Source organism: Capsella rubella, unplaced genomic scaffold (genome assembly GCF_000375325.1).
Source record: "Capsella rubella cultivar Monte Gargano unplaced genomic scaffold, Caprub1_0 scaffold_1, whole genome shotgun sequence".
NCBI classification, from domain to species: Eukaryota; Viridiplantae; Streptophyta; class Magnoliopsida; order Brassicales; family Brassicaceae; genus Capsella; species Capsella rubella.
Genome location: NW_006238923.1, coordinates 2,697,271 through 2,715,297, shown reverse-complemented (window position 1 = coordinate 2,715,297; position 18,027 = coordinate 2,697,271). Strand labels below are relative to the sequence as shown.

At 35.1% G+C, this 18,027-nt stretch overlaps 4 protein-coding genes across 9 annotated transcripts; 2 read left to right on the top strand and 2 right to left on the bottom strand.

Moving 5' to 3' along the window:
* Nucleotides 1-452: 452 nt before the first annotated feature.
* On the bottom strand, nucleotides 453-2,350 carry LOC17898473 (60S ribosomal protein L10a-1). 2 transcript variants are annotated; one of them, XM_006305544.2, is made up of 5 exons: nucleotides 2,326-2,350; nucleotides 2,137-2,175; nucleotides 1,568-1,787; nucleotides 1,184-1,349; nucleotides 453-976 (listed from the first exon to the last, which is right to left on the bottom strand). In XM_006305544.2, the coding sequence occupies exons 2-5, from the start codon at nucleotides 2,139-2,141 to the stop codon at nucleotides 717-719; spliced, it is 651 nt and encodes a 216-aa protein (XP_006305606.1). In that variant the 5' UTR covers nucleotides 2,142-2,175; nucleotides 2,326-2,350; the 3' UTR covers nucleotides 453-716. The 2 variants fall into 2 exon arrangements, with proteins under 2 accessions (XP_006305606.1, XP_023632745.1); XM_023776977.1 differs by lacking the exon at nucleotides 2,326-2,350 and adding an exon at nucleotides 2,268-2,292.
* Nucleotides 2,351-2,537: 187 nt separating this feature from the next.
* Nucleotides 2,538-5,802, top strand: LOC17897892 (transmembrane 9 superfamily member 5). Of its 4 annotated transcripts, none has more exons than XM_023789790.1 (8): nucleotides 2,538-2,636; nucleotides 2,795-2,948; nucleotides 3,180-3,220; nucleotides 3,339-3,927; nucleotides 4,033-4,164; nucleotides 4,508-4,664; nucleotides 4,760-5,247; nucleotides 5,495-5,802. In XM_023789790.1, the coding sequence occupies exons 2-8, from the start codon at nucleotides 2,809-2,811 to the stop codon at nucleotides 5,709-5,711; spliced, it is 1,764 nt and encodes a 587-aa protein (XP_023645558.1). In that variant the 5' UTR covers nucleotides 2,538-2,636; nucleotides 2,795-2,808; the 3' UTR covers nucleotides 5,712-5,802. The 4 variants fall into 4 exon arrangements, with proteins under 4 accessions (XP_023645558.1, XP_006307081.1, XP_023645556.1 ...); XM_006307019.2 differs by having other exon boundaries at nucleotides 2,549-2,636; nucleotides 2,792-2,948; XM_023789788.1 differs by lacking the exon at nucleotides 2,538-2,636 and having other exon boundaries at nucleotides 2,719-2,948.
* On the bottom strand, nucleotides 5,799-7,551 carry LOC17897036 (rho GTPase-activating protein 5). Its single transcript, XM_006305060.2, has 4 exons — nucleotides 7,149-7,551; nucleotides 6,764-7,004; nucleotides 6,451-6,681; nucleotides 5,799-6,297 (listed from the first exon to the last, which is right to left on the bottom strand). The coding sequence occupies exons 1-4, from the start codon at nucleotides 7,271-7,273 to the stop codon at nucleotides 5,950-5,952; spliced, it is 945 nt and encodes a 314-aa protein (XP_006305122.2). The 5' UTR covers nucleotides 7,274-7,551; the 3' UTR covers nucleotides 5,799-5,949.
* A 4,131-nt stretch (nucleotides 7,552-11,682) lies between these two features.
* Nucleotides 11,683-17,966, top strand: LOC17900540 (transcription factor TGA9). 2 transcript variants are annotated; one of them, XM_006303569.2, is made up of 13 exons: nucleotides 11,683-11,792; nucleotides 12,029-12,222; nucleotides 12,728-12,822; nucleotides 13,344-13,426; nucleotides 13,872-14,099; nucleotides 14,885-14,923; nucleotides 15,128-15,187; nucleotides 15,442-15,519; nucleotides 15,690-15,738; nucleotides 15,851-16,122; nucleotides 16,232-16,453; nucleotides 17,417-17,559; nucleotides 17,668-17,966. In XM_006303569.2, exons 2-13 carry the CDS (start codon nucleotides 12,113-12,115, stop codon nucleotides 17,753-17,755), a joined length of 1,467 nt encoding a protein of 488 aa, XP_006303631.1. In that variant the 5' UTR covers nucleotides 11,683-11,792; nucleotides 12,029-12,112; the 3' UTR covers nucleotides 17,756-17,966. The 2 variants fall into 2 exon arrangements, with proteins under 2 accessions (XP_006303631.1, XP_023644758.1); XM_023788990.1 differs by lacking the exon at nucleotides 11,683-11,792 and adding an exon at nucleotides 11,918-11,946.
* Nucleotides 17,967-18,027: the final 61 nt, after the last annotated feature.

Sequence of the window (18,027 nt, the reverse complement as noted above, 5' to 3'; positions counted from 1 at the left end):
TCATTATATAAAAGGAAAAACTGATTTTAAAAATATACGAAATTATAGGTGTTTAGAAAAAAAAAATAGAATAGGCCGACCAAAAAAAAGTAATAAGAAATAACGTTTCGTTCAGCTTAGTATTTTTATTTCAATTTCGTCATACGTCTGGATTTTACAAGAAATACATACAGTATTAAGACCAAAAAAAAAACTACATACAGTGTTCAAGTTCTGTATTAACATAACGAAGCCAATAAAGTTTGCTTAGAAATGGATCAACAGAGCTTGCTTAGAAAATGTATCAAGGTCAACATTAAGTTGGGGACGAAAAATATATATTCAACTAGAGCATGCAGCCATGAAATGTGAAATGGGTTGAACCTTCAATCAAGCAAGCCCAACTAACTTCAAGAGGGGATGAAATTTTTGTAACATAAGCCCTTAGTAAATAGACTCTGTGGCCCATAAAGTTGAGATAAATTTTGTTTTCATATTTAAGCATTCATTATCTATGTGCTGTTTCTTTCTTCTGTCAAATAAGCACATCTAATCCAAGATAATATAAGCTACAAAATCCATAAACCAAAATCACTGAAGTTCTTTCAATCATCCAAACCACGAGCTAAAGGGAGGAGAGTAAACAAGACGACTCTTACACTGTTTCACAGATGTCTGGAAATTAAAACAAAGGGCAAGAAGTGTGTCTTATAACCACCATTCAAGAAGGTGAGAGCTCAGAAGATTCTTTGTGGTGGTCCCATTGTGCTCTTGAGGTACAAACACCTGACATTTTGCCAGTTCTTCTTCAACAGAGAGACGAGGAAGTTGACGCTCATCTGAACATTCTGAAAGATCTGCTTTTCTTCCATTGAGAGATTACCAACTGCAACTCCCATACACAGAACCTTCTTCAGCTGAAACTTCACCGTTGCCTTAGTCTCATTCACCTTTGACTCTAAGGATTCTTGGTGGCTCACAAGAGTTGGGAACTTTCCTGTATTACATATAGCAACGGAGTGTTACTTAAGAATCATCAACCGGCATTGCATGGGGTAGGATCAGCTGATAAATAATGAGATTATTCAAACAAGCAAACCTAAAAGAAACTTAAAACAAACTGACAGAAGTTAAGGATTACCAAAAGCTATGAAAATATAAAAACAAGGAATAACAAGGAATATTAGCTGTAGCCAGAACTTGCCTGCCTTGTTGAGACCAGGACCAAGAAGACGCGGAATCTGCTTAATGACGGACTCAGAGGCCAAAAAAGCATGGTATTTCTTGGCAAGCTTCTTAACGAGTTTCTTGTTTTTGTTAAGCTTTTTAAGAGACTCAACATCCATATTTTCCAGCCCCATTTTCTCAGCCTGCGAAAGTAAACAAAATGATGTAAGCAAAGATAGCACTATGTGATATATATAGCTTCCACCTAAATAAAATACCAAAGATTACCAAACGTTTATAGCCACTAAGTATAATGAGCACTAATACCATTGTACAAGACACCGAGCATATAATTTGACCCATTTCCAAAAAAGACAATTTTATAATCATATTATCAAGAAGAAGTGATAAGATTACCCACCTCCTCGACATGCTGGGCATCTCCAAGCATGCAGATCTTCATTTTGGGACGGGGGATGTGTGGTAACTTGACAGAACCACTGAAACGCTTGTCCTTTTGAGGATCATAGTTCTTCAGACCGATCTGGAGCTCAACAGTCTCGACAAAGTTACGTTTCTTCTCATCCGCCTTCCCTCTGATAAGAGTGATGGCTTCTCTAACGGCCTCACTCTGAAGCTTACTGCATCAGCCCACAAGACATTATTAACAAACACAAATATACAACAGTTACAAGTTACAACAGTACCTAATGTATTACTGAACATACAGAATCCTCCTATCTTACTACACTCAAGTAAACAATCTATATACGATTTAAATTCTTGAAGGGATTTAGTTATCCAGATTTAAGGACCATTGCAAAGAACATTTGGAAAAAAAACTGTAGAGAAATTTGGCATAGTTACTAAGCAATTCACATATTAAACCTATCAATCATACGCAACGAGTGATTAGCTAAACCAAATCGAATACAAATAGAAAACAAGTTAAAGTCTGAGAATTGTAAATTGAAGAGATGCGTCGTGTACCTCATTTTGAGCTTGTCTCAATGTAGCTAAGATCTGATCCTGGAAACGAGACAAAATTTGAAGGAATAAAAAAAACGAATTAAAATCTTTAACAGAAGCTCGAGAAACAAGAATCTTCTAATGTAAATTACACGTAGAAACGATGAAGAAATCAAGCTAGAAGTGAAGTCAGTCGTTCGAGGCACAAACCTGAGAGTGATGAGACAGAAGAAACCCTAAATTCGTCGAAAGGCGAAGACTTTATACTAGGATAATGATAAAACTAAATTAAACCTAAATCAACTTGGGCCTTTACCTGCAACCATCATAAGACTTTAACAGGGCCCAAATTGCAAACTTCGGACCCAGAACCCACTTTAGTATAGTTTTTCTCCTCAACCCAAAAAAATATCACTTTACCGATAAACACCCGGCTAATAAGTTCACCGTCTTTAGGGGACTTTTTCTGATGATGGTCTAGTCAAAGCCACTCAATTCCGGCTAAGCCATTTATCACTCAGGTTTGACTTTGTCCCTTTACGACGTCGTTTGGTCTTTCCTATGTGCTCCGTTTAGTTTTCTTCTTGAGTTGATTGATTGATTTAAGAAGATGACCATTTTTTTCTTTGGAGCTCCTCTTGTTGCACATATTCATTCGTTTCTACTTGAAAAACAGCAGCAGAGTGCCAATACATGGCGCAGTTTCTGCTTACTGTACTACAAGTCCTACTCGCATTGACTTTTTGGATCGGATCAGGCTCGTCGACCCATTACAATGCCGGCGATCATGTCCCTTTGTTCGTCAACAAAGTGGGTCCTCTTCACAATCCAAGGTTATTCTTTCTGCATTTTGCTTTTATTGGAATATGGTTGACGGGTTAGTAAACTGAGAGGACGATATCTTTGATTTGATGGAAGTGTGTGTATTACACGGAGAGATCAAGTTAGAGAATGTGTAAGATATGTTTTTGTTCAAGCTCTAGCTTTGGCAAGGAACTCAAAAGATCGCTCATTTTCTTAGACCCACTTTAAAGATTTGTTTTTTTATCTTGTTCTGTTTGCAGTGAGACCTATCAGTATTATGATTTGCCGTTCTGCCGTCCAGGTTAGATTTCTCGAGACAAACTCAATGATCAGGTTTCCTGAAATATAAAAATCCATTTGTACTTTGATATGTGTCACAAGTTCCAGTGTTTGATTCAGGATTGCCTTATATTTTGTAGAGCCTGTAATTGAGGAACAGGAAACTCTTGGGCAAGTTCTTAATGGTGACCGGTTAATGAGCTCACTATATGAGCTGAAATTTGGGGAGGATAAAACTCATGTTACATTGTGCCGCAAGAGACTGAGATCGAGTGATATTGCCATGTTCAGAGATGCTATTGCTCAAGATTACTACTTTCAGATGTACTACGACGATCTCCCCTTGTGGGGATTTCTTGGAAAATCAGAGGGAGACTATCTTGGTCAAAAAGAGAAGCATACTAAGTATTATGTATTTAATCACTTGAAGTTTAATGTTCTGTACAATGCAGATGAAGTTGTTGCGATCAACAGTTTTAGTGATCCGAGTTATCTAGTTGATATATCCGAGAACACTGAGATTGATGTTCAGTTTACATACTCGGTTTCTTGGAATTTGACTTCAGAACGGTCTGCCACAAGAATGAATAAGTACTCCCAGGCGTCACTTCATCCTATCAGCCAGAAGATTCACTTATTCTCATTTCTTAACTCGATAACTGTTGTTGTTTTGTTAGTTGGACTTCTTTTTTTTCTCTTCGTGCGTCATCTCAAAAGTGAACTAAGAAGGTGACAATTTTTCCTTAGGAGACTAATCTTGTTTTTTTTTTTAAAGTTAGCATATGTGGTGATTAATTCATCTTTTTGAGATAACTTCTCTTTTCTGAATTTCAGTTGCTCGAGTGGAGATGAAGAAGAAAAAAAAGAAGTGGGTTGGAAACTCGTACATAGTGATGTATTTAGATGTCCTCGGAATATCTCCTTACTCTGTGCATTCTTAGGAACTGGTACTCAGTTGCTAATCTTGTAAGCTTCTACTATCTAGAATTCCATTATCTTTATTATATTTTTATAATGTTCTATAGTTTATCCCTATCCATTTGTATGCCTTAACATAGTAATACATAAAGTACTTTTATCACATTCACTGGCAAACTTTGATTTTTAGTGCAGTTGAGATACAAATTATATATTTGCTTAGTTATTGACAATTTGTTCATGTCAATCTCACATGATGATACATAATGTTTCCATATATTGGGAATACTTACGTCCTGTATCAAGATGATTGGTGTTCAATTGCATGTTTAGAGCATTGTGTCTTATACTGTACCATGTCTCTGAGTCTGACTTGTTTTACGTCTTTCAGGATTCTTGCTCTATTTGCATTGGCCTTCACTGGTTTTCTATACCCATACAGTCGCGGATCGTTGTTGACTTCTCTAGTCATCATTTACACTCTAACATCAATAGTGGCTGGCTACACATCTGCTTCTTTCCATAACCATTTCGAGGGAAACAAACAGGTGATTGAAATTTTAGGTGCCTTCTACTTTTACTTTTCCAGAAAGGGTCATGGCTCCTTTAACCTTAAACATTAGAGCATTATTGTTATTTTCAGAAAAGGAGGGTTCGTCTTGCTGGGATTCTTTACCCCGTTCCTTTCTTCATAGTAGTATCGGTTCTCAACATTGTGGCAATTACATATGGGGCAACAGCGGCACTCCCGTTTGGCACAATAGTCATCATCATACTCATTTACGCTTTTTTGAATATCCCATTTCTCGTGTTGGGAGGAGCTATAGGTAACCGTTTTGGATTATTAGAGTTTCAACCCCCAACCGCTATTAAAAGACACCCACGAGAAATTCCAGTTCAAAATTGGTATCGTAGAAAGCTGTACCAGGTGTTTCTTGGAGGCTTTGTACCTTTCAGTGCAGTAGTTCTCGAATGGCACCAACTTTATGCAAGCTTGTGGGGATTCAAAATATATACCTCACCTGGAATGATGCTTTTCACATTCGTTTTGCTCATCTTCTTGAGTGCGAGTGTAGGTATTATCTTGACCTACATTCAGCTATCTGGTGAAGATCATGAATGGTGGTGGAGGTATGTATTATTTAACTATAGTGCATTCTTTTCCATCCAAACATGTTAATTTGATTCAGACTTAGTAACATGAGAAGCCAACACAGATACACATTACAATGAGTATCTTACTCAACCGGTCATAGTATACAGTCATAGAAGGAAATGTGAACATGATTAGCGTAATATCTTTTTATTTCAGAATCATTATTCAGTTTCTAATGGGACAGACTAAAATTGTAGACGATATTATGATAATTGTTTGCAGGTCAACACTGTGTGGAGGATTCACGGCAATCTTCATGTATGGGTATGGAGTATTGTTCTATCTCAGGTCTGACATGACCGGGTTTCTGCAGCTGAGCTTCTACTTGGGATATACGGCTCTGTTATGTTACGCTCTCTTCTTGGTTCTTGGAACCATAAGCTTCTTGGCCTCTTGGATGTTTGTTCGCCACATATACCGTTCTGTCAAACTCGAATAACAACTCATCTCTGTATCTTTTGGTATTAGTTGTTGAACCCTTTCATGTTTTTTATAATGAATTAATATGATCTTACTAGAATAGAAAGGCAGATACAATTGTGGTGTTCTTCCCACAGAGTTAGTCTCATATCATATCAACATTAAACAACAAACTACACTGCTTAGAAGTTACATATGCAATACAATAAAGCATCCAAACACACAAAATAGCTATTAAAAAAAAGACCCATCAAATCTCACTTGCTTCCTATACGATTCGTGCAAATTGGTGGCTGCACAGCTCCATCATTATCATTTGGATCCAAAGCACTAGATCCCTCAAACTCACTCTTCATGCCTCCAGACTTCTGCTCATCAGCAGCCACTCTTATTCTCTCTGGTGCTTCTTGCTCCTTAATCATGTACACACCATCATCTTCTTCTTCACTGTCTTCTTCCTTCTTGCTAACTTCCACTTCATTGTTGCCTCTTCTCTCGACCCCAGGAGATGAAGTTTCCCTTTCTCTCGCAGTTTTCTCCGTGAGACTCTTGAGCAACTTCATCACTTGTACCGCATACATCAAGGCAGTTAAAGGATCTGCCATCTACACATAAAGCCAAAACAGAGCCAACAGGTTTCACAAGTAGAAACAGAACTTCAACTCCATAACGAAAAGACTTGCAAGATATCTCAACAATGGAACCTCCAAAGTTGCAGAATCGTGTTATGTAGAGTAACTTCCAAAGTGAAAACTGACCTGAGACATGTTTGGTGCAAAGACTAAAGCAAGGTTACGAGAGTTCATCTTATTAACATGCTCAAACTGAACAACATCAGCCATGAGATTGACGGCCCAGTTGAGAAGAGAAGCTTCAGTTTGAGGTAAGAGTCTCACAACCTTGACAAAGTCCTCTTCTGACTCACACTGCATCACTTGCTCCGATGGCAGAGGATCAAGTACCCCTCTCGGCAGCTCTCTGAACCAAGCCTGAACGCAAACACATATACATCATCAAATACAGGTGCCATTACACCGGAGCACATACACAGTTGAGATAAAGACGAAGAACCTTTATGAGTCCGGCTAAACAATGGACATCGATCCCATCTGGTATGATCCCTTTATTAAGCTGCTCTCTTACAAAGTCTTCCTCGCTGTTCTCTCCTGTAATTCTGAATATTCCTTCAACCTGCAAGCCTCCTTGATCATATAGCCGGCTCTGCAATAGCAACAGTATCACAGGAACACAGTTGCCTCTCGAATCATACGATAACTGCATTGACTCCGTCGACACCCCAAACACTGTTGCACTGCCAACACAAATAAAGAAACCTAAGTCGCAAACTCGCAACTCAAAATCAATTAAGATTATTCTAACAAATCTCCTCTCACCAGAATAGCCAAATCTGTTCACTGAGATGACATGAAAAAAAAAAAGAAAAGAAGGAACCAACCTTGCACTAGGAGCTTTTCTGGGGACATCAGGCTCGAACTCAGAGGGAAGACCGAGGAAGCCATTGAAGCGATCAAAGGTGACGTGAGCCACGTGACGGACATCGGTTGGACCGCCAATGTCCATGGCTCGCTGGTCGTTTTCTTCCACCTCCGCCGTCGAGAAACAACGGGCGAGCTCCAGGACGACTCGACTAACCGACGACGTAGAGCCGCCGAACCGCCAAAGTTCGGTCTTGCCGCGCTTTCTCACTCTCTCTATCTCCTCTTCTTCCTCACCCAAAACCGAGTCCTTCCTCCGGGAAAGAAAGAAAAAGTTAGAAACTTTTTAGGCAATGTGGTTAAGAAAAAAAGGAAAGAGAGAGATCATGGATAAAGGAACGGACGAACGGTAATGGCCGGCAACGAACTTGGGTTGATAAAAAATATATATATATGTATATATTGTATTGAGTGAAATCAAAAAGTTGGCAATTTACACGTTACAAAGAATGTTGCAGAGAGAGAGATTGAGTGACGATGAAGAAAAGGGTTAGGAGAAAGGTGGAACGTGGGAATCACTCACTACGTTCGTTTATTTGATTTCTAAGTCTTTTCTAATGTTGCTCTCTCATTTTTTTATATATACAAAATATGGTATTAGAGTAGGTTTTACTCCCCCTTAACTTTATAACATCTGTCTCTTATATTTTTGTGTGTTTATAAATATGATATGATGTGTCTCTTTTAATTAGAGTTGATGAAGAAGATATTTGCCTGATAGGTGTATTTTCAGTTTTTCACCATCAAAGACAGAAAGCACCATATTTGTAATAAGGCCTCTAAGAAAGAGGATTGCTGCAATCGAACAGCCCAAACTTTTATGGGCCTAAAGCAAACAAACAAGATTTGGCCCGTTACACATTAAAATGGTTACAAAATCAAAAAGACAACGATTAAAGGAAATTTGCAAATTTGACAAATTTCACCCGAGCATAGAGAATACCCACCAATCGATACTCACAGATTAGATTCTAATGAAACTAGGCCTCGATAGTTTTGGGGCCTCAAGCATCAGCCTCTTGGATTCTAGGTCATGTTACGACCAGCACTATTTTTGGGTGTGCATATGTGCCACTAGAAACAGATTAGGCGATTAAGGTCAGATCAGTATATATCTATCTCCTCGGATCAAGATACAATCATCTTGAAGACCGTTAGACTTACTAGAGTACTCCTTTTGTTCTTATTCTGAATCTTTAACCTCTGAGCGCAGTTCTTTTGGTTTCTTTTTGACAAAGTAAGTCAAGTTTCTTCTTCACTCAAATGCATATTGCATACACACTTCTTCGAATACAGCCTCTAAAAAGAGCCGTTAAACATAAATTCTCAGTTTAGGGGGATTCATCATGACACAAACTGAAGAATAAAGCGATGAAAAAATGACGGATTTGCAAGAGAGAGGTGATTGACTAAAACAGCTAATACGAATCAAAAGAGACATAAAAACAATTTCTAATAAAGGAAAGGAATCTGAAATGTGGCATTAGGATTTAGGTGATGACAGGGAGGAGGGGATGTTGACCCATCAACAAAATTAAAAGATAATACCAAACTAATCAAATTTTTTTAAAATAGTAAAACACTCTTGATCGAGATGTTTTATAAATTATTGGCATTTATTTTAAAATTAAAATAGCTATTTTCCTATATATTATATTTACGATTAATGCAAGAAGGCCGTATTAGTTTTTAGTATCTTTTATTGGTCTAACATAATAATGGACATTATTCTAAAGGGTGTTTTGGTTGAACTGGTAGAAGAAGCAAATTAGTTTATTATTCAACTTAAGTATGGTAGGTTAACCGACTAGAGAGAAAGGTGTTCTAGTTAGTTCTAGCTATTACATCCAAATCTCAAATTTGAAACTTAGAACTAAACATATATGTTTTCAACTAAAGAAGACACAAAATTTCAAGAAACTTAGAAGATGTCACATTATCAGTCTAGCTATGGTTTCAAAACTTAAAAGATGGAAGATCTATGCAACCAAAACTGTTGGGTTATCATATGTGCGTATAAATGTATTAATATGTACGTAGACGTATTATATAATCATACTACGTACTCTTATCCCCCTATCGATCCCAAAGGTCATTTAACAAAAAGAGCTGTGGTTTAGAAAATAGAAACTCACTAGATTCTGCTATTTCAAATGTACATAGCACACAACAAACATTCGTTATCCCACAATTAATTATTACATTGTTGTCTTTTATTTCTGTTTATGTGTATTTCATAATATATATGATCGCGCGATCACCAAACATGATATTTTCTTTAAGAAAAACATTATTTGATTCTCTCGTTACGTTGTGTATTCAAAAGCAATAAGAAAATCATTTGGATCATAATAGAAAGATAAGCATAGATAATCTTATAGCTGGGGGAGCATGTATTCGATTAATCATTAGCACCAGAGTATATATGTCTTCTAGCTAGACTAATTAATAAATAAATAAATAAAAATAGAAAGCATTAGCCCTGGGCACGAAGCGAATATTCGGAAAATTTGTGATATTTGTGATTTGCTTCGCTTCGACCGAATAGTTGATTTTGGTATTTGCTTCGCTTCGTAAATTTTCGAGTATTCGGAACTTCGAATATTCGAACATTTTTCGTAATATTTGCGAATTACTTGCTTCGCTTCGCTACGACCCATTTTTTTTTTTAAACTAAAAACATATATTACACAAATATAAAGTGCAAAATATGAAATATTAGAGGTTCTTGTTTGACATGTTTTCAAAATAAGAAGAAAATATAACCACCGTCCATAGAATTCTCACATTTTATTTTTAATATTGATTTTTCTAATAAAGTTTTATTTGCTTAAGAACAACATTTAGCAAAAAAACCAACGGACCAAAATATAATAATTTGAATAATAAGCCTATAAGATATATACCCAAATCTATAAATACACATATTATATATATATTATAAAATGATTTATATTAATACATATATATAAATATACGAAGCGAAACGGATATTCGGCACTAAGAAAATCAATATTTGTTATTTGATTCGGTTTTTACGAATACTACATTTTCATATTTGTTTCGGTTCAATATCTTATAGATATTTGAATTTTTTGAATCGAATCGAAACGAATATCGAAGCGAAGCGAATCTAACGAATATTTTGCCCAGGGCTAGAAAGCATGCTGTATTTGATCAATGCCCATTCGAAGAGATTCTTTTATATTATTCGATAACTTTCATGATGTATTTTATTATTTCGTTTGGTTTTAGAACAGCACACAAAGAAAATAACTTCATGATCCATGCTGCTAGGCTAGGATTATAAAGTGGGTAGAAAAGCTTACCATTATCATTTTTCACATATACACAATGAAACAAGAATTTAAATGTATATATACACGAGAATATGAATACTAGTGTATATAGTATAAAAAGATGATGCTTAAATAGATTAGAGTATAGTAGTTTATAAAAGAAATGGGGTACGTACGAGAGTGAATAAGCCCAAAAAGAGATTTGATGGAAAAGAGCCAATAAGCACAAACAGGCGGTTACAAAGAGAGAGGGATTGTGGTGGAGTAGGGAGAGTCAGTGATTCCTTCTAGTGGGTTCCTCCTCTTTTTCTGCTCTCTAACTCTCTCTTTCTATTTTATTTACTAAAATACAAAAACCTTTCATTTAATTTTTTCTTTGAAACCAAGTTTTTTCCTACCTTTGATATTATAGTATAGATTTCTAAATAATCTACCTTTGCTCGGTCCAATTAATCTTGTATCCCACAATCTTCTTCTACATGATTTTGGATAAGCCTCTTTTTTTTTTTTTTGTTACTTTAACAAAGATAAAGAAAGCTTCTTTCTAATTAAATTCTCTGTTTATCTATATACATAGATAGATTAGATATCGTCTCATTTGATGATATCAATTGCCAAGTACTACTGCTAGCTTTGACCCTTGACAGCTTTATAAAGTTAGTCAACTAAATTTTCAGTTTTCTTTGTACAGAACCTCTTTCAAAACCCAAATAACTATTATTCCGATTAAAGACATAAATACACACAAAACACACAAAAAGTATAGCCTGGAGACAAGGTCTGTGAAGGACATAGATCTTCTTCTTTTTTTTTTATTTACCACCAAATATTTCTTTATAAATTTTTTAAAAAGGAAGAAAAAGTTTTGAAAGTTAACAAAGTGCAAATTGTGTGTTTATACTGTGTAATTAGATATATAGAGAGAAAGGTGGTGAAAAGGAGGGAGTGATGATGATCAATCACAAAGGTTTCTTCGCATACAAGTAGACTGAAAATTTTGTAAAGCTAGATAAAAGGAAGAGTAATATTAATACTATTTAATTTAGTTAATTATCACTAATCCTTATATCATTAATTAATCATCATTTCTTTCAATATCTAAAAACTACATATACACGCCCACACATTATTATTATTATTGTTTATATCGGAAAGAGAAAAGATTGGACCCTCTTATTGTCTTTCTGTTCAGCCATAAAAAAGCCTTTGACGAGAAAAGCTCTCTTTCTCCTTTCTCTCTCTCCCTCTCTCCCTCTTTTGTTCTCTCTCAAACACCCAAAGCAAAATTAGAGAAACTTTGCAAAGGTAATTTAATAATTTAAACACACATACAGTATATACTTTCATATATGTTCATCATCCAACTAGCTAGCTTTTTTTTTTGCTTTTCAAAATCCAATCATTTGTTCAAGAATTAAATAAAACTCACGATCTCTCTCTCTCTCTTCCTTGGGCCTTGGTGTTGTTTCTTAACTCGAGCCTCTATCAATAGTGATTACCTTTTTTCGTCTCTTTCAAGACTTTAATGTTTTTATTTACAGAAAACCAAGCAGAAGACAAGATCAAGAATAAAGATCAGGAAGATCGATATCGATCAATTGAAGCTTTTGCGGGTTGTGTGAGAGATGGCGAACCATAGAATCAGCGAAGCCACAAACCATAACCATAATCATCATCATCTTCCTTACTCACTTCTCCATGGCCTCAACAACAATCATCCACCTCCTGCTTTCATGTAACTATTCTTCCCCACCAACTCTTTTCTTCTTTACATATATGCATAACGCTCATCTTTATCCTTCTTCTTGATATATATATACATAGATTCATACTCCATATATTCAATATTGAGCTCTATAGGGGGTTTTCTTTGTTTATTCTCAATTTGTCATTTTCTTAGTTAGTATAATAATATGATATGCTGTATACGGTTTCGTTCGTAAATAGAGTTAGTAAATGGTCAACGAAAATTTTACAGGCAAAACAGAAACTAAGACATGTGTTATAGATTATCCTGCAGATACGTTTTTGTATATGTGGGTTTAGCTCTTGTGTAAGTTAACTTTTTCATTAAACGCGACCGTACGTACGTCTTTGCTGTTTTTAACTCAAATGCAACCCTCTAGGTTCTATTTTTTTATTTTGATCTTCAATTTTTTTTTATTTTGTTCTATATAAGATGTAACAGATGATTGAATATTCCTTTTGTATAGTAATAATTAAAAATAATAATGAAACAGTAACCAAGATGGATCGGGCAGCTTCGATTTTGGAGAGCTAGAAGAAGCAATTGTTCTGCAAGGTGTTAAGTATAGGAACGACGAAGCCAAGCCACGTAAGGCTCCCCTCTCTCTCTCTCTCTCTTCTAGGAGTATTTCATATCTTTGGGTGACGTGAGCTTTCCTTAACAAACTCCAATAAAGTTATAGAATTAATAGAAAGAAACTGAAACTGAAAAAAAAGGAAAAGCTGATATATGAGAGAGTCTCTCTGAACAAGTCTTTAGATAGATGATAGGTTTAGGTGATGATACGGAGGCAAAAAAGAGAGAGAGAGAGAGAGCCTTGGATAGCGTGACTTGTTTTCTTTATTTCTCTTCCCATTTTTTTTTTGTTTTTTCAATAAAAATAGCAGAATATACACATAAAATATCTTTTTTACCAACTCCCTAACTTCCTCTACATCAAAAGTTATGTATTAGGAAATAATGTGTCATGTTATATATAGATACACGTGATAAATGATGTAATTAAGTCTTCTACTCCATGCACATAATTTATTTTATATCATTGTTATATATGAACATTTTAACATGAGAAGATAAAATGTAATGATGGGTAAAAAAATGGGTTGCAGCTTTGCTAGGAGGAGGAGGAGGAGGAACGACTCTGGAGATGTTCCCTTCATGGCCAATCAGAACTCACCAAACTCTTCCTACTGTACCCTTTCTTCTTCTTTGACCCTTTCCTCTTGTTTTTTTCTCCTTTTCCGGCTTTTCCCTTTTCTTTTAAAAAATAAAACATTTATTCTCTTTTATTTTCGCATTTTACTCTCTAGTTTTATTTATTTATATAGTATATGTTTCTTGTTCCTCTTTACTATCCTATTATATATTTGCTTGTTTTCCCTCTACACTGAAAGCGATTTTTTAGACTTACTTTTTTAATTACTCCATTCCTTTCTCCTGACTTTATATTATACAAATAAACGCGATTTTTGAATTACACCCATTTGTCAATATTTATACGCTAAGGTCAATTCCTCCTTGTGTTACATTATAATTATCCCTTTTCTGACCTTCTTTTTTATTTATAAGTATATGTTAATTATACAATTTGTTCATATGAGGAGTCGTGTGATTATGTTGAATATGTATTATTGCAGGAGAGTTCCAAGTCAGGAGGAGAGAGCAGCGATTCTGGATCTGCTAATTTCTCCGGCAAAGCTGAAAGTCAACAGCCCGACTCTCCCATGAGCAGCAAACCACAGAACCATCATCTCATGCTTCAGCATCACAACAACAACAACAACAACATGGCCAACTCAAGTTCAACATCTGCACTTCCCTCTACTTCTCGAACTTTACCTCCTCCTAAACCTTCGGAAGATAAGGTAACTCACTCATCATCACTTTTCAAAAATTTTATATTAGAAAGAGATATATAGATTTATATGCATGGTACTTGGGAGTCATCATGAAACATGCATGCTTTTGGTGCATGTACATGGTATGTGTATATTAAATATCATCGCTAGCCTCTCTCTCTCTCTCTCTTTCCTTGTCACATGATAGATATGCATGCACATGCTTTTTCATATATGTCTATGTCCTAACAAAATCTTCCAATAAAACAAAAAACATACACAGATCCCAAAAAGGAAACGAATCAGAGAGATTTCAGAATTTTGACCTCTCAAATCGTTGATTCATATGATAACACTGACAAATTTTAAATACAAATAAAATAAAATCCCCCCCAAAAAAGCGAAATAAAGCAGAAGAATCTTCCTCCTCAGTGTTATATGAATATATATATTATTTTAAATTTCCTTTTTACTCTCCTTTCTTTTCCATGTTTACTTTTTGTTTGTTTGCATGTTAAACCAATGTTTCACTTTTTTCACATCCATTATTCTCATATATCTACTGGCGATAGATGAATAAATGTTATTTGATCAAAAAAGATGAATAAACGTTTAAATGCATGATTTCATATATATATACTATATCGGTTAGATACTTAGATGTAAAATATTTAATACATGCTGCTTTTCTTCTTGTCTATATATGAATATTATTTATCACAATGAGTGAGTGGACTTCACTTAGAAAATTGATTTCTTTCTTTCCACTGAATTCAATTTCTATTTTCATCTTTTGTTCTCTGACATTGCAGAGGAAGGCTACAACTTCAGGCAAACAACTTGATGCTAAGGTACATTAACGTTCAATTCATCATCATTACTTTCTCTATACATTTATTTGACTCCCCCCGAGGAGACATACATGCATATATATATATATATGTACATACTCTTTTACTAACCTTTCTATAAGTAGCTGTAATACTCCTTTTTACCTGAATTAATTCGTTAACTTCTTGTTTATCATAATGATTTTTAAAACTGGATTGATTTAGACACTCAGACGTTTGGCCCAAAATAGAGAAGCTGCTCGCAAAAGCCGTCTTAGGAAAAAGGTAACCATCACAATTACCATATGACCTATTCTATGTGTCTTCATTACTATTGTGTTGCATATTTTCAATGCTATTGCTATTATTGTAACATAGGCAGTGGTTCATTTTTGGCATTTACTTTCTATATCTACCACTTTTACCAGTCTTCTAATAATTCATTTATGAACGTATAATTTCCACGCACACATAATTCATTTAACTCCGAGAGATCTTCTGTGTTATTTTGAACAAATGCGTACATATGTTTTGCGCAGGCGTATGTACAACAGCTAGAATCAAGTAGGATAAAGCTTTCCCAGCTGGAGCAAGAACTTCAGCGTGCTCGTTCTCAGGTTGATATTAAATTATTTCTATTCTTTATAATCTTTTTTTTTTTAAATGCTAATTAATCTATTTTTACCTTTTCAAAACCTGTCAACATTGTTGAGCTTCTTAATTGGTTATTAAAAAATTTTGTTTGTGGAATTTTAATATATCGTTTATGTCGATATATATATGGCAGGGGCTGTTCATGGGTGGTTGTGGACCACCTGGACCTAACATCACTTCCGGTACTGAAACCTAAAACACCCATTTTTTTAGTATTATTTTATCAGAAATACGAAAACAAATGTTTAATAAATTACTATTAACCTAATTTTATTAACTTTGAAACGTACGTAGGAGCTGCGATGTTTGACATGGAATATGGGAGGTGGCTAGAGGATGATAACCGGCATATGTCGGAGATTCGAACCGGTCTTCAGGCTCATTTATCGGACAACGACCTAAGGTTGATCGTCGACGGTTACATTGCTCACTTTGATGAGATATTCCGACTAAAAGCCGTGGCTGCGAAGGCTGATGTTTTCCACCTCATCATCGGAACATGGATGTCTCCAGCCGAACGCTGTTTTATCTGGATGGCTGGTTTCCGTCCATCCGACCTAATCAAGGTTCGGTTTTTGTCTTTTCTTTTGTTCGCCATTTATATATTTATTTATATCTCCATACGTAAGTTTTAGGTTTTACTTACGTTTGCATGTGAATGATTTATAACTACAGATATTGGTGACACAAATGGATCTATTGACGGAGCAACAACTGATGGGAATATATAGCCTACAACACTCGTCGCAACAAGCAGAGGAGGCTCTCTCGCAAGGCCTCGAACAACTTCAGCAATCTCTCATCGACACTCTCGCCGCCTCTCCTGTCGTCGACGGGATGCAACAAATGGCCGTCGCTCTCGGCAAGATCTCTAACCTCGAAGGCTTTATCCGCCAGGTTCCTTTTTCTCACCCTATCTTTTTTTTTTCTTCCCCTTATATCTGTTTTTATGTGCATTAAGTTTACATTCTATATATATATATATATATATATATTATGACGTTTATAAATGTTTAGAAGAACACAACATGTTAGTAGTGTTTTTTTCCCCGAATAGTTGTGGAGAAATACAAAAGCAAAATGAAAAAAAAAAAACGGTGTGAAATATAAACTATATAATTATAGATAATGTTTGACTGAACATTTAATCATATACAGTACATAGACGAATATAGAATTCTGATGTTTTTATTTTCCGAAATATGTTAGGTGATATATTAACGTTTTGGGAGCAAATATATAAATACTAGACACACAGATATCTTAAAATGTCGAAATACGTGTGCCTATTTAGCGTACATATATATGAACAAAACATATGTGCTGGCTACATTGATAGGAAAAAAAAAAAAATCTGATAAAATGTTGCTTTCACGTATTGTCTCTTTCTGGCTTATGCTCAATTGGCCCATGTCCCCCTTATGTTTTTTTTTATCGTAACTATTTTTTAATAATAATATACTGTATGTTGTTTTAGTCTTATATTTAATTATTTCAATAGCCAAATTTATCTCACCAACTTGTTTTTATATACTAAAATAGATGGGAAAACAAAGAGAATATGTTTAAAGTATATCCCATCTCTTTCAAAGTTTTGCTTTGAACTCAATAAAATACATAGTGTATTATGTTATTTACTTGTTTTCAAACATTCGGATCAAATTGATTTTGTTTTTAATATATGTATCAATTACAAGTTATTGACTTTTGCAATACCCATTATTATCCCACCAAGGTAGTAGGTATGCAGTTGTCATTATCAAAATTTTAAAATTTAAGTATTATCATCAAAATGAAAAAGTGAATCAGTTTTTAAATGTCAAAAGTTAACTGTGGTTATTTATACATTGAAATATGAAGGCTGATAACTTGAGGCAGCAGACAGTTCACCAGCTGCGACGGATCTTGACAGTCCGACAAGCGGCTCGGTGTTTTCTAGTCATAGGAGAGTACTATGGACGGCTCAGAGCCCTTAGCTCTCTTTGGTTGTCTCGCCCACGAGAGTAAGCCATCCTTATATATAATCCATATTTACATTTCATTTATTAGTGTCTGTAATTAATGCTGAAATATTGATTTGATCCTTTGGTATATTATTAACGTGTGAATAGGACACTGATGAGTGATGAAACATCTTGCCAAACGACGACGGATTTGCAGATCGTTCAGTCATCGCGGAACCACTTCTCCAATTTCTAAATGAAAAAATGTTAACTTTTATTACAAATTAAAAAATAGGCAAGTTTCGTTGTCTGTCTTAATTTCGCCTATTTCGTTGTTTTTTAAGTTGTACTAGAAAAATAGGATCTTCTTTTCGCCTTTTTTTTTTTTTTTTTAATTATAGGTTTCTCATTTTCTGCTACTCTATGAAATTAACGTTCCACGTACGTAAATGGAACCGATTAATTCATGTGCTCAAGAAGAAGACGAGAAAAAGAAAAGAAAAAAAGAATTGAAAGGAATAAAAGATC